At 40.3% G+C, this 12,061-nt stretch overlaps 1 protein-coding gene across 6 annotated transcripts in view; it reads right to left on the bottom strand.

Annotated features, from left to right (window-relative positions):
• Positions 1-244: 244 nt before the first annotated feature.
• Positions 245-12,061, bottom strand: part of ZNF518A (zinc finger protein 518A) — a 36,909-nt gene continuing 25,092 nt past the window's right edge. For 2 of the 6 annotated variants that reach the window (XM_064514064.1, XM_064514062.1), the window contains exons 3-4: positions 8,292-8,415; positions 245-5,933 (exon numbers count right to left, since the gene is read on the bottom strand). In XM_064514064.1, coding sequence (XP_064370134.1) covers positions 1,168-5,817 — 4,650 coding nt within the window. In that variant the 5' untranslated portion in view covers positions 5,818-5,933; positions 8,292-8,415 and the 3' untranslated portion in view covers positions 245-1,167. Of the gene's footprint in view, positions 5,934-8,291; positions 8,416-9,176; positions 9,763-10,088; positions 10,339-12,061 lie in introns of those variants that run through there. The other 4 variants (XM_026094163.2, XM_064514063.1, XM_026094164.2 and 1 more) reach the window with 4 other exon arrangements.

Below are 12,061 nucleotides of genomic sequence, written 5' to 3'. Positions count from 1 at the left end.
TGAAGCCTGGGTTTTGCCAAATGCCAGATACCCTAAAAAACAGTTCATCTGAGTATGCAACAGTAGAAAATACTATGTAGTCATTATGGGGACACATTATTTCCAACTGGAAAAAGATTATTATCCAGCTACAGGCCTGAAATGTTGCTTTACACCTCATTATATGCTGCCCCTCCTATAGGGTTTGTGTCAGACATAGTATAAAACAAAATAGAAGTATTTTCTATAAATGCTCTTAGTCATATTCTGTAAACACAAGTTATATCAAATTTAATAGTAACAGAGTCAATACAGATTAGGAATGTTCACCATTCTTAAACACCATATACATTATGAATATATATACTGTATATTTTCAACTGATTCCATTCTCAGGCTCACTGTATTAAACACAATCGTAACATGTTTTATTAATTTATATGAAAAATACTTCACTAAGAAAGTAGACAAACTGCACAGAAATAGTACAAGTGTCATGTGCATAGCAATATAGCTTAAAGCATTCACATATGGCTTTTTTTAAATGAAACTGTTGGGGAAATGGCCCTATTTGGACCTATGGTTACACAGTTGACATAATGTAAACTGCTTCACATCTTTTAGGCACTTGCTAACAATAGTGTTCAATCCCTGAAAAACAAAATCAAGAGCTAACAAGTGAAAAAAAATCCCAGGATAACAGCTGTGTGTAGTTGAAAAAAAATTTAAAAATTGGTTTTTAGTAGTGCATGCACAGAACTGAAAAATAAGGGGGGGGCAATAACTTCTGTGCAAAAATTATACCAAATAACTGAAAAGTATAAAAATATTTACATGTTTAGGTTTCTTAAATATGTACAGAACAAAAGCCCTGAAGACTGATTCTATAGAATAAAAATATAGGACATGATAGTAGTAACAAAAAATAATATATATTTTTATGGAATTGTATTTTCAATTAGTCACAAGTTATCTAAACCACAAAGCTCCTTGATGTATCTCAAAGCTTGATGCCACCAGAGAATCTTTTCCTCCTTTTAAAATACAACCATTTTGCATTATATTTAAATTTCAGTTACAATACTGAAATACAAAACAAAATGACTTGTGTATCATAATTCAACTAGATTCTCTTTTTAAAAGGCATACTGCATGGTACTTAAGATTTTTCTTCTTCACTGGTCATCATTACATTAGCGAATTCCAATCTCGAGTAGCCTCCATCAGATGCCTCTGTCCATGTCCTACCCAATTATCCTGATTGTCAAATATTCTACCGCAAAACCAGCAGCTAAACTTAGCTTTCAAGGTGTTATCAGAGGTAGTTTTCACAATCTGATAATTGTTTTTGCTAGTCTTTTTCAGTGTCAATTTTAACACAAATCTTTCTTTTACAGGGCTAATAGGTTTTATTGTCCTGTGCCTCTTTTGAGAAAGATCATCAGTAGTTAGGTCCAAAGAATTGCAGAAAGCTGGCTCCAGAAGAGCTTCAATAGTTCTTTTCGACAATGAAACCTTAAGAACATGTCCTTTAAATTTAGCAATGGTTTTCATTACGTTTACAACTTCTGGAACATCAGCATCAGGGTGATTAAGTACAACAACTGGTTGATTTCTCCGAGGGCATTTCACAAGCTGTTTAGAATTAAAAGGAAGTAGTTTCAAAGTCCTTACAGTTTCTTTTGATGCCCTTGGTTTGTAAGGGCCACCTGATTCACTAACAACTCCAGTTTGATTCTTTTCCTTACACTTTCTGTGCAACGTTACTTTCTTTCTTGGAGGTTCTGAGTAATTATCCTTTCTTTTTCGTTTGAAATTCTTGTTTCTTTGCAAAACCACGGTTTCTGAACTTTTAGGCGCAGTTTGTTTTAAACGAGGTTTTACTTTTGAAATTCTGTTTCTGGTGCTCCATGTGGACTTCTGACTACCAAAGCTATTCCTGTTGTTAGCTGTTATTACTTGCGTACTCTCGGCAGAACCTTTTTGCAACCGTGTCCCTGCAGGTTTGGCAGAACGTACAGGTTCTATAGGAGGAATACAACATGCTGGATTAGAGCTTGCCACAGAGGCATTTGCTGGCATTAATCTACCTGGTAAGATTAAGGCATCGCTACAAGTAAGATTAGCTTGTTTCTGTGCTAGTGCAGGAGTAAGGGACTGCATGTTGTCCAACTGTAGTGAGGGCACTGAGCTGCTTACTGACCGATTTGCATCAGCCAGTGACTCCGAAGTAGAAGTCTTAATTTTCACCAAAAGCTTTTGTTGCATGGCTCCAGTTTTCTTTGGTTGACAACTTTGATAGTAAGCATTATCCTGAAAAACACTATGTTTATGTACTGCAGGCTTGTTTGGTGTCATACATTTCAGGAAAACTGCCTGCTGTCCATCAGGCAAAAGCGCATAAACATGTTGTTTCTGTTGAACTTCCTGTTCTTTTACTGACTCCAAGGAACCAAAAACAGCATCTTGATGCTCTGTTAACACTTTCACAGAAGAAATTCCTTTCATAGATGACTCAGATGAGTTTGTAATTACAAGAGGTCCTTTGAATGGCATGCTATTTGATGAGTCGTTTGCTGTACTACATGCTCTCCTACTACTGGAACTTCTTCTACTTTTGTCATTTTTCACATCTATTTTTGAAGCTGGTACGGTTATTTTACCATATTCTCTGGATGCAACTCTCCCTAAAACCTGAGAACTATCACTAGGGACATTTGCAACTGTTCCAATTGCCCCACTAAAAGTCAAAATCATTCCAGGTCCTTTATTTAAAACAAAAGATGCAGGTACACCCTTAGTCAAATGACCATCTGATGAACTGGTGGATGGAAGAGATGTTCCTGAAACAACCTGTAGTCCGGGCTGGTTAGCAAGGTGCAAAGGTACAAAAAATCCTGATGGCGGTGACTGTACTAGAAGGGTTTTCTTCTGTTCTTGATGAACTGGTGAAAAGCTACTAGGATTTTGGGTTGTAGATCGCATTTTATCTTTTACTAATTGCTGCGTTACAATTGCATCTGTATGGGTTTTAAGCAACGTACCGACACCTGCAGCTCTGGCTAATTTACCTACTCCCTGTGAATCGAATGATGCTCTGGGTATCTTTCTTTCTTTCCCACAATGTATACCTTCATTTGTGCTACATCTGGAGTTCAACTCTCTCTTATATAAATGAAAGCCTACATTAGCAGGAGGCCTCTGAAACCCGCACGCAGTTGCTGAGCTCTTTAAATGCATAAAGGCTTTATTTCCTGTCTCATTACTGGAAAGCAACTTGTCAGAATGAAGTTTTACACAGTTATTTGACTTGCTATGGGATTCTTGCTGAGTATTTGCTTTCACTTTCAACACATCTTGCAATAACTGGTTTATTTCAGGCGATAAATAATTAGCTGCCTGTTCACTCTGTAATGAGAAAACTGATGTGATTTTAGGCATTAAGGCTGAGTTAACACAATCAGAGGCATTTTCCTGAAATTTCTCTGCTACATTCTCAAAGCCGTGATTTACGTTAGTGTCCAAATACTGCTGGCCGTTACTATGCTGGTCTTCCATAAAACACTCTCTGTCAATAACACATTTTGATTGGCTTTTAGAAGATATACAATTATTCTTAGTGTTTATGTGTCCATAAGTTTTATTAACATTTGACTGAGGTGATACAAATTTCTCTGGTTTTAAGCCTTTCACTGACTCTGAAAATGAAGATGCAGATTCACCTCTCCTACTGTTTTGAAAAGGAAGTGTTTTGCTGGATATAAATTCTTTAGTTTTGTCATCTGTTGACATCCAAATGCTACACTGGCTATCTGAAGTGTCCATTTTAGAATAATTATGAAAAGAAAGCAACCCTTCATTAGAGGAATCAACTGAAGGCGAATAATACAGATTATTAGTTCCATTACTATTGTTTAGGCCACCATTTTGTATTTTCAATTCGGGGAAGAAGGGCATTTTCATAGGGTCATAATGAAGCGCATTTGTAATAGCAGGTGGTAATACCTGAGGATGACTTGGAGGACTATAGTTTCCCCATGAGATATTACTTCGAGTTCCAACTTTTGTCACCTCATCACACGGAGGCACAGTTGAGCCCAACTTCATTTGCAAATGATTTGAACTTTTTCCCACAGCTACATTAGAAGGTGCTACAGTTTGAGAAACACTTCTACCATACAATAAGGAGTTACTTTGTTTTTCCACTTTTGTTTTTCCAGAATGAGGAGCACAAAAAGGAAATGGAGTAGAGGTTAATGGATGAACAGAATTGTTCTTCAAGGTTGTCTGATCAGTCACACGTGATATAGCACCCGAAGACAAGCTACAGGGATCAGCAGTCTGTAGCAAAGATGTAGAGCCATCTTTAATTGGATCAGCTTTCTGACCCAACAAATGTGAGTTCTGCTTACTCGTGGGTAATAATTTTATAACAATATGTTGCTTTCCATCTACCATTTTAAATCCCATAAATTTAGCACTGTAATTTGCTGGAACAGATATTTTATTGTTTTTGACCATCAGTACTGTGGGCCCATGAACAGCATTCTTTAATAATCCCAGGCCATAATTTGTTCCATCATCTGCTTTATTGTATTGTGCAGTAGTAGCAGAGAGCATTCCACCTGTGAAATTATGCTTTTCAGTATATATAATTTCATCTTTTTCTTCATTTGCTTCCACATCTCTTACAAATTCGTTCAGCTCCTCAGGTTTCAGGTGGATTTTATGCATACTTCTTAATATTTGTGAACTTTTTTCTTCAGTATTGTCACTTCCATTGCTTATTTTTTTCCGTCTCCAGAGTGCTTTCTTTGATGCTCCTGTTTTATACCTTCTTAACACGAGCTTTAATCCTGCTGAAGTCTTTACTATCCTTTTCTCGCATTTATCCTTTTCCAGTTTTTCTTTTGCATACAGGTGGTCTCTATGCAAAGCTATTATGTGTTTTAAAAGGTAATCTTTCCGTGGTGTGCTGTAACTGCAGTACTGACAACCAAAAGGAAACGTACCAGTATGGACAAGAAGATGCTTCTGGAACTCCTCTTTTGTAAAGCTTATGTGATGGCATTTTCCACATTTATATGGAATCTCATTATGCCTGTGAATGTGCTGAACAAATGTGCCCACATCCTGGGTAGAAAACCCACATTTTTCACATTGAAAGTGACCATTTACACAATGCTTTGCTGTGAAGTGTTTTGTCAAATCCAACAAAGTGTACATATGCTCATCATTACAGAGCTCACATTTCACTAAAGTGCTGCGATGGGTGCGTCTATGCTGCTTAAACGACTGAAAATCATTAGCTGAGAAGTTACACATTTCACAAGGATACAAAGGCAACTCGCCATAGTGTAACAGCTGAAAATGTTTCTGTAGATCATTTGGGCTGTATCGAATATTATCCTTGCACTTTGTACAAGTGAAATTAAGTATCTTTGCTGTAGTTTTTAACCCTTCCTCAAATTGCACTTCTGGTTTATTTTGCAAGTGGCTTCCCTCTGAACAACTGGGATTGCTTCCATTTATTTTCTCTAGATGTAAAGACTTCCTTGCAGTTTGCTGTTTACACTGAAATAGTTTTCTAAATCTGTCAACTTCATGTTTCATTAATACTTCATTTGGAATGTTCACTTTGGGTAAATCAATTTTCACATTTTTCAGTTCATAAGAGAGACTGACATCTACAATTGCTGGTTGAGGCATCATACTAAAAGTATCATTCACCAGTGCTTTTTCCAAAGTAGTATCCATAGAAAGTTTCTTTGCAGCATTGTGGTTTAACAAATTAATTTGCTTTTTATCACAAAAAATCTGTTCCTTTTCAGATGGCATGATTTTAAGTATTCCTTCTCTTTTTTTACTGAATTCTTGAGATGAGTCTTAGTTCCTGCAGCAAACTATTGTGCTGAATTATCCTCAAGGTTCTAGAACTTCCCCATTTTATTCTCCTGAAATCAGAAAACAAACACAGCAAATATTATTTTTAAAGCTAACGCAATTAAAACACTCACTACAATTCATTAATGAACACATGACAATCTTCGAAGTCATTGGTATAATAGCATTTGAGAGAAAAAAGCATGAGTCAAAAAAGAGGCACTGTATTATAACTTTATTTTTTTAAAAACAAAATATTTATAAAGTGGAGGAAAAAAAAGCTTTAAGGGACATCTACTGAAAAAGAGGAAAATATTTTGATACTTCGTGCCATCAACTTTTGTCCCACTCTGACACTGTAAGCATCAGAACTTTTAAGATTTTCTCTTTTAAATGAAGTTAGCACTTACTCAGGATCTGATAAACCCAGGTTTTCATGCAAACATAAATGCATGAAACGCCTCCTCTGTGACATGGATCATTAATTGTGCCTAGCTGAAGTACTAAAAACAAGTCAAATTCAACAGAAGTTAATTTTTTTATTATTATTAATAAAGGCTGTTACTCTCATAGTAGCTAACTATTGTTCTTAAAAAGAAAAAAAAATCCTGAACAAAAATATTTCTTCACTAATGGATAAATGACCTTTATCCACACATACACGCGCATGCCAAATCAACTCATTCACAATGAATGTTTCATGAGGCCACCTTTAGTATCACATAATGAAATTGTACTAGTAGAAAGTAGTGGAAAGTCGTCAGTAGACACAAGTTTAATTTTGTTTCTCACCATACGTTCCTGCATATCCATTAATTGTTTTCAGAACATGAATATGACTATCAACAGTACTTCTCTATGAATTAAGAGGCTCAAACAGGTATGGTCAGTATCATTCTCTTTCTATAGACTTAATGTCCGCGATTCTGTAACAGGCTGCACAGACAATTTATGCTCAAGTCTCCACTCAAACAACACTCCCATGTCAGCATAAATCAGCAGAAATGGAATAGCACAGAAGATCATTTCCATTTCAAAAAGTGAAACTGAAAAGGAACAAGAAGTTGTACTCCACTCATTCTTTCCTAGTATATAGTATTTTTTTGCTAAATATTTTTTCCATAGTGGAAAAGCCATGGCATCACTTTAGTACGCAGAAGTTAGCAAAGCATTGGCTGAAATCTGATCAGCAATTCTCTCTCCCCTATTCCCTTGCCCACCCTGAAGCAATGAAGACTTGAAAGTCATCAGATCATCCTATTTATTCACATTTAAACTGAAAGAATGATCACATCCTCTCCTCATAGCATTGAAGCAGAAGAGCTGCGAGCCATTATAAGCATCACCACTAAGGTCTTCCAAACATTTTCCCATAATCCTGTGAGATGGGAGCATCTAGTATTAAACATGTAAATACCCAACAGAAAAAAAAAATAGGACTGAAATATTTTCAACGCCATGTTTATGTATCCCAGTAGCAAGAAAAGCAAAACACATTTTTTATTATATGTTTTATTGTATTCCTTAGAAAAAAATATTAGCAAATTCTACATTCTTGAAAATAATAAGCAAAATATCTCTACCGTTTATACAGACTTCATTATCAATTATAATTCAATTAATTGTGTTCTTCGATTATGAGACCTCAAACATTTCAACTACACGTTTGATATTCAAAACAAACAAATATAAGAAACCACATCAGGAGTCTCTCAAAATTACAACTAAACACTTTATGCTTTCTTTTCTTTTCTTTTTTTTAATTGAAGAACAATACATTTCCTGTCTTCCACACTGGAGATTAATACATGTGACATTACTCTACTTTGAGCCTTAAAAGAATAATTCATATATATTATATTCCACTTGCACCAAATAATACTGTATTACAATGCTTTCTCCTGTCAGTGGCAAATCCCTTGAGGTTGAACAGGAGCAAGCCAAACTCCAACATAAAGAATAAGTGACCAAAATATGAAGCAGGAGTGTTGACTGAAGAACTTATTTAAATGCAGAGATGCCACACATGAAGCTTAAAGGTTGCATCATATAATCCCATCATCCCAGTAACAGCAGCCTCTTGTTCAAATGAAAAGGGATAACACTATAAGAACTAAAAGTGAATGCAGCATGGTGCAGAGAACAAACCTCAAGCTTCTAACATGGGGCTGATGTGGTCCTCAGTTGGGTATCCTTTCATTAATTAGATAAAACATAAAAATGTTTTGCAAAGTGTCTCAGCTGGATATATCCAAACTGTTTTGAGACCTTTAACTAACCAATCACATAAATTAAACTTTGTTGTTATTGGGTAGCATGCAACTATCTACAAACACCTTCAGCATAATAAATCAAACTATTAACTAGTATTATTTAAAAAAATCTCTGGGATCTTTAAGTTTATTTTATCAAAGAAAAGTCAAACTTACTCATTAAGAATAGACTAGACTTCAATTCTTCAAGAGCCTTTTTAACATTTTTCCACTCACATGGAAGAGGTAAATACGTAAAACTCAGAAAAGGCCACAGTCAGGAGGAATACTGAAAAAAGGTCTGGAAACAAAAGGACAGATATTTTAAAGGGTATAACTGAAAAAAAGCATGACTGAAATGCTTCAATCTTACATTGTATCCATTTTTAAAATACTGAAGAAAAAATTGTAAATGTATACTACCTTCTCTCCGATCAGAGAACACCACTGAATACAACACAAATTCTAAATTTATAAGTGGAATTAATATATAGCAATCAAACTCCTCCTAACCATTTTTTTTTTATCTCCACTTTGCCACTACTTCACAGGCATTCTTAACTGTGGTAAGTATAAAGGCATAATAACTGTTAAGCAGAAGACAGAAAGCAGTAATTGGTACCTCAGTCCCTCAAATTTTAACTTGAACCAAACAGAAACTTCTCTTTGGAACAAAACAAAAAAGGAGCCACAAAAATACTTCTTAAACAACAATTGTAAAATATTGTAATAAATATATCAAAGATAACTAATTTTCCAGACAGCTTTGCAAAACCAAAGTGGAAAAAATGGTACATTCATAGTGCTTAAAACAAGTAAGTAGACTGTAAAACAAATATCATGAGTACAAACCCTGAAAATATATAAGCATGCGGTAAACTTAACTCAGACACAAAAAAAAAGTGCAAGTGTCAGTCATTTCTAAGCCTTATTTTTTTCATCCCAGGGGTGCTCCAATATGTGTTTTGTCAAAGAAAAAAAGGACACACAGAGGAAAAAATTTTCAGTTGTATAGTTTAAACTAGTGAGAACTGATGAATAAGACACTCCTAAGTTTGGTACCTTTTTTTAGTTTCTGCGTTTAGAACAAAACATGAAAGTTCAAAATACGCTTCCAGGCAGGTAGTACTTTACAGATTTCTGCAAAACCTTCTTGCGCTCACTTAAACTTCACGGCATAAACACTGTTTTTCATCCCTGCTCCAACCCTGTATGTGCCTGCAGAGTTTAAGCAGTGCCTCCGTCAACACGAAAACACGGGCACATGCAGGAAGTTACAGGACTGGCTCTTCAGAAACTCACAGCGCTGCGTTTTTCTCAGGTTCAGATACGATCTCCCGACACGGCACCGCGCTTGTTCCCCCAACGCGGCCGCCGAGGGCCGACACCGGGACGCTCCGCACTTGCCGCTGGCGCAAACGCGAGCGCCGCCCGGCCGCACCTGCGGGCGCCGAAGCCCCCCGGATCCGGCCCCGCCGCGCCGGGCAGCGCTGCTCGAGGCCGCGAAGCGCCGCGGGGACGGGTTTTTGGGGACGCTCCCCAAAATGGGGGGGGGAGCTAGGGACGCCTTGAGGGACCACCCCCCTCCCCGAGCTGCCCCCGGCCCGGCGGGAGGCGCCGCTCAGTCCCGCGGGGCAGCGGCGCCCCTGCCCGCGGGCCCCGGGGGCGGCGGCGCTGCCCCGCGCCGCCCGGCGGAGGGATACGGCGTCCGCCGCGGCCATGCGGGGCGGCGCGGCTGCTCGCGGGGTGCCTGCTACGGCAGGGCGCCGCCGGGACTCGCCCGCCGCGGCGCAGGGCGCGGGACTACTTAACGGCGCAGCCCCGCCGCCCGGCGGCTTCCTGCCCCGCCGCGGCTCGCACCGCCCGCCCGGGCTCCCGCACCGCGGCTGGGGGCAGGGCCGCGGCCGGGCCCTCATCCTGCCGCGCCGGGGCCCCTTCCCCGCCCGCTGCGGCCGGCGCCCGCCGCCGCGTTACCTCGCCCGTCTCCGTAGCCCGGCGAGTCGCTGTTGGCGGCCATAACACTTTCCATCCGGGGACTGCGGGGCAGCCGAGCCCGACGGCGGGAGTGGGGGCGGCCGCGGCGGAGGGATACGCGCTTCACCTGGCGGCGGCGGACGGAGGCCGACGAGGCCCACGGCGGGGAGCGTTTGCGGCGGGGGGAGGGCGACCGCGGCGGCTGAGGCCGGGCTACGTGCGAGGCGGCCGCCTCCGCCCCCCCTCCGCGGGCGAGGCCGTGGGGGCGGCGGGGAAACGCAGCGCGGGGCCGCCCGGCGGGAGGGCCGCGGCCTCCACACGCCTTCCCGCCGCCTCCGGGGGCCGTGCAGGCGGCGCCGCCACGCACAAAACACCGACGCGCCCTGCGCGACGCCCAGCAGCGCCCCAAAACGCCACACGCAACGCTGCCAGGGCACAACCCCGACGCGCAGCTCCAACGCCCCGCGCAGCCAAGCGGACAACACCGCCAGGCACAAAACCCTGCCAGGCACAGAACACCGACCCGCCGTACATACGATCCCCCACGCACGCAACCCCAATGTGCTGCATGGCCACGCAACCGCCATGCACCAGCCCCCCACAGCTCGCTTCCCCAGGTCCACGTCCCCTCCGCGCTCTGCCCCAAAGCAGCCAAAGTTGTAAGCGTTTTGATAGAACAGAGAGACTTGTCCCTGTTTTCTTTACTCGTTACTTCTTAATGGCTTTACACTTCCTTCTGCACAAGCATGCATGAAATCTGTTTTCACTGGGCAAGTAGAGCTGACACGCCATCGTAAAACACCGAGAATGAAAGGTCCCTACGTAACACATTTATGGTCCAGCACAGACAAAAGATGGATGAGCTGCACAAAGTACAGTGGCTATCCATAGAAGACCGTAGCAGTGAAAGCATTTGGGACATTATACATGAATTAGATAAGTTAGTATATATTCATATCATATGCTCAAAATAATGCAGAAATCAAAACTGAAATCACTACAAAAGACATGTTTGCTTTGTTAGTAACAATATTATTGTTACTTAGAAGAAGGATAAACCACACTTGATAGTAATAGAGTGCTATAAAGATGCATGCTGGTTTAAAGCACATGGAAAGATAAGATCATACAGAGTATGAAGACATGTGAAATAGGAAATTCAGGCGTAACATGGCCAAAAGGAGCAAACAACCATGGCAGAAATAGGCAATAAAGATGACTTTTGAATGAAGAGGGCATGGAAAAGGAAAATCTTTCTAGGCTTATGAAATAGCATCCAAAATCAAAAGCAAGGAGCAGAAAAGTTTGTGTTCCCAAAGGATGAAGCTCAAACCAACTCAGGAGCGATTTGAGTGGGCAATCAGCTAAATTTTTCTCCAGAAATCTTGTCACATCTTACTAATTCCAACAAAGTTTAAGAAGAACACTTTAAGAAGTTTAAGAAGAACCTTTACTAAGGATTGAATTTAAGAACAAGAGAACTGTTCTGTCTTTGAGCGTGTATGTGCATATAATAAGGATCCATTTTAAATGAACATATTTTTCATTCTTCATTCACACTGACACCATTGATTTCCCTTGTGTCCTTGACTGTAAGAGAGAATGAATAGAAGCCATTCTGAATTTCTGGTTTTTGGCCCAGAAGAGTATCTTCAGGAATAAAATTATATCATGGATGGTTCTGCTACGCCCAAATGAAATAATCTGTGCCAAAAGCCAGGAGAGAACTATATTGGCATTTTACAGGCAAATCTTGACATCATTCTTCTGGCCTCTAATTCATTACATTTTCATAAATGGTCAAAAGTGATGAGTACAAATTGTACCCATCGTGTTTTGGATCTGCAAACTTGCTACAACTGAAGAACAAAAATGAAAAACAATACGCCTATATATAGTTCTGGCTGCAACCTCACAGTAGAAAATATGAGAGAAAAGAATTATCCACAGACATCATCAGAGTCTAGCTTGCA

The sequence above is a fragment of the Dromaius novaehollandiae genome, chromosome 6, assembly GCF_036370855.1.
Source record: "Dromaius novaehollandiae isolate bDroNov1 chromosome 6, bDroNov1.hap1, whole genome shotgun sequence".
NCBI lineage: Eukaryota > Metazoa > Chordata > Aves > Casuariiformes > Dromaiidae > Dromaius > Dromaius novaehollandiae.
This window is presented reverse-complemented; position numbering and strand designations above follow the sequence as displayed.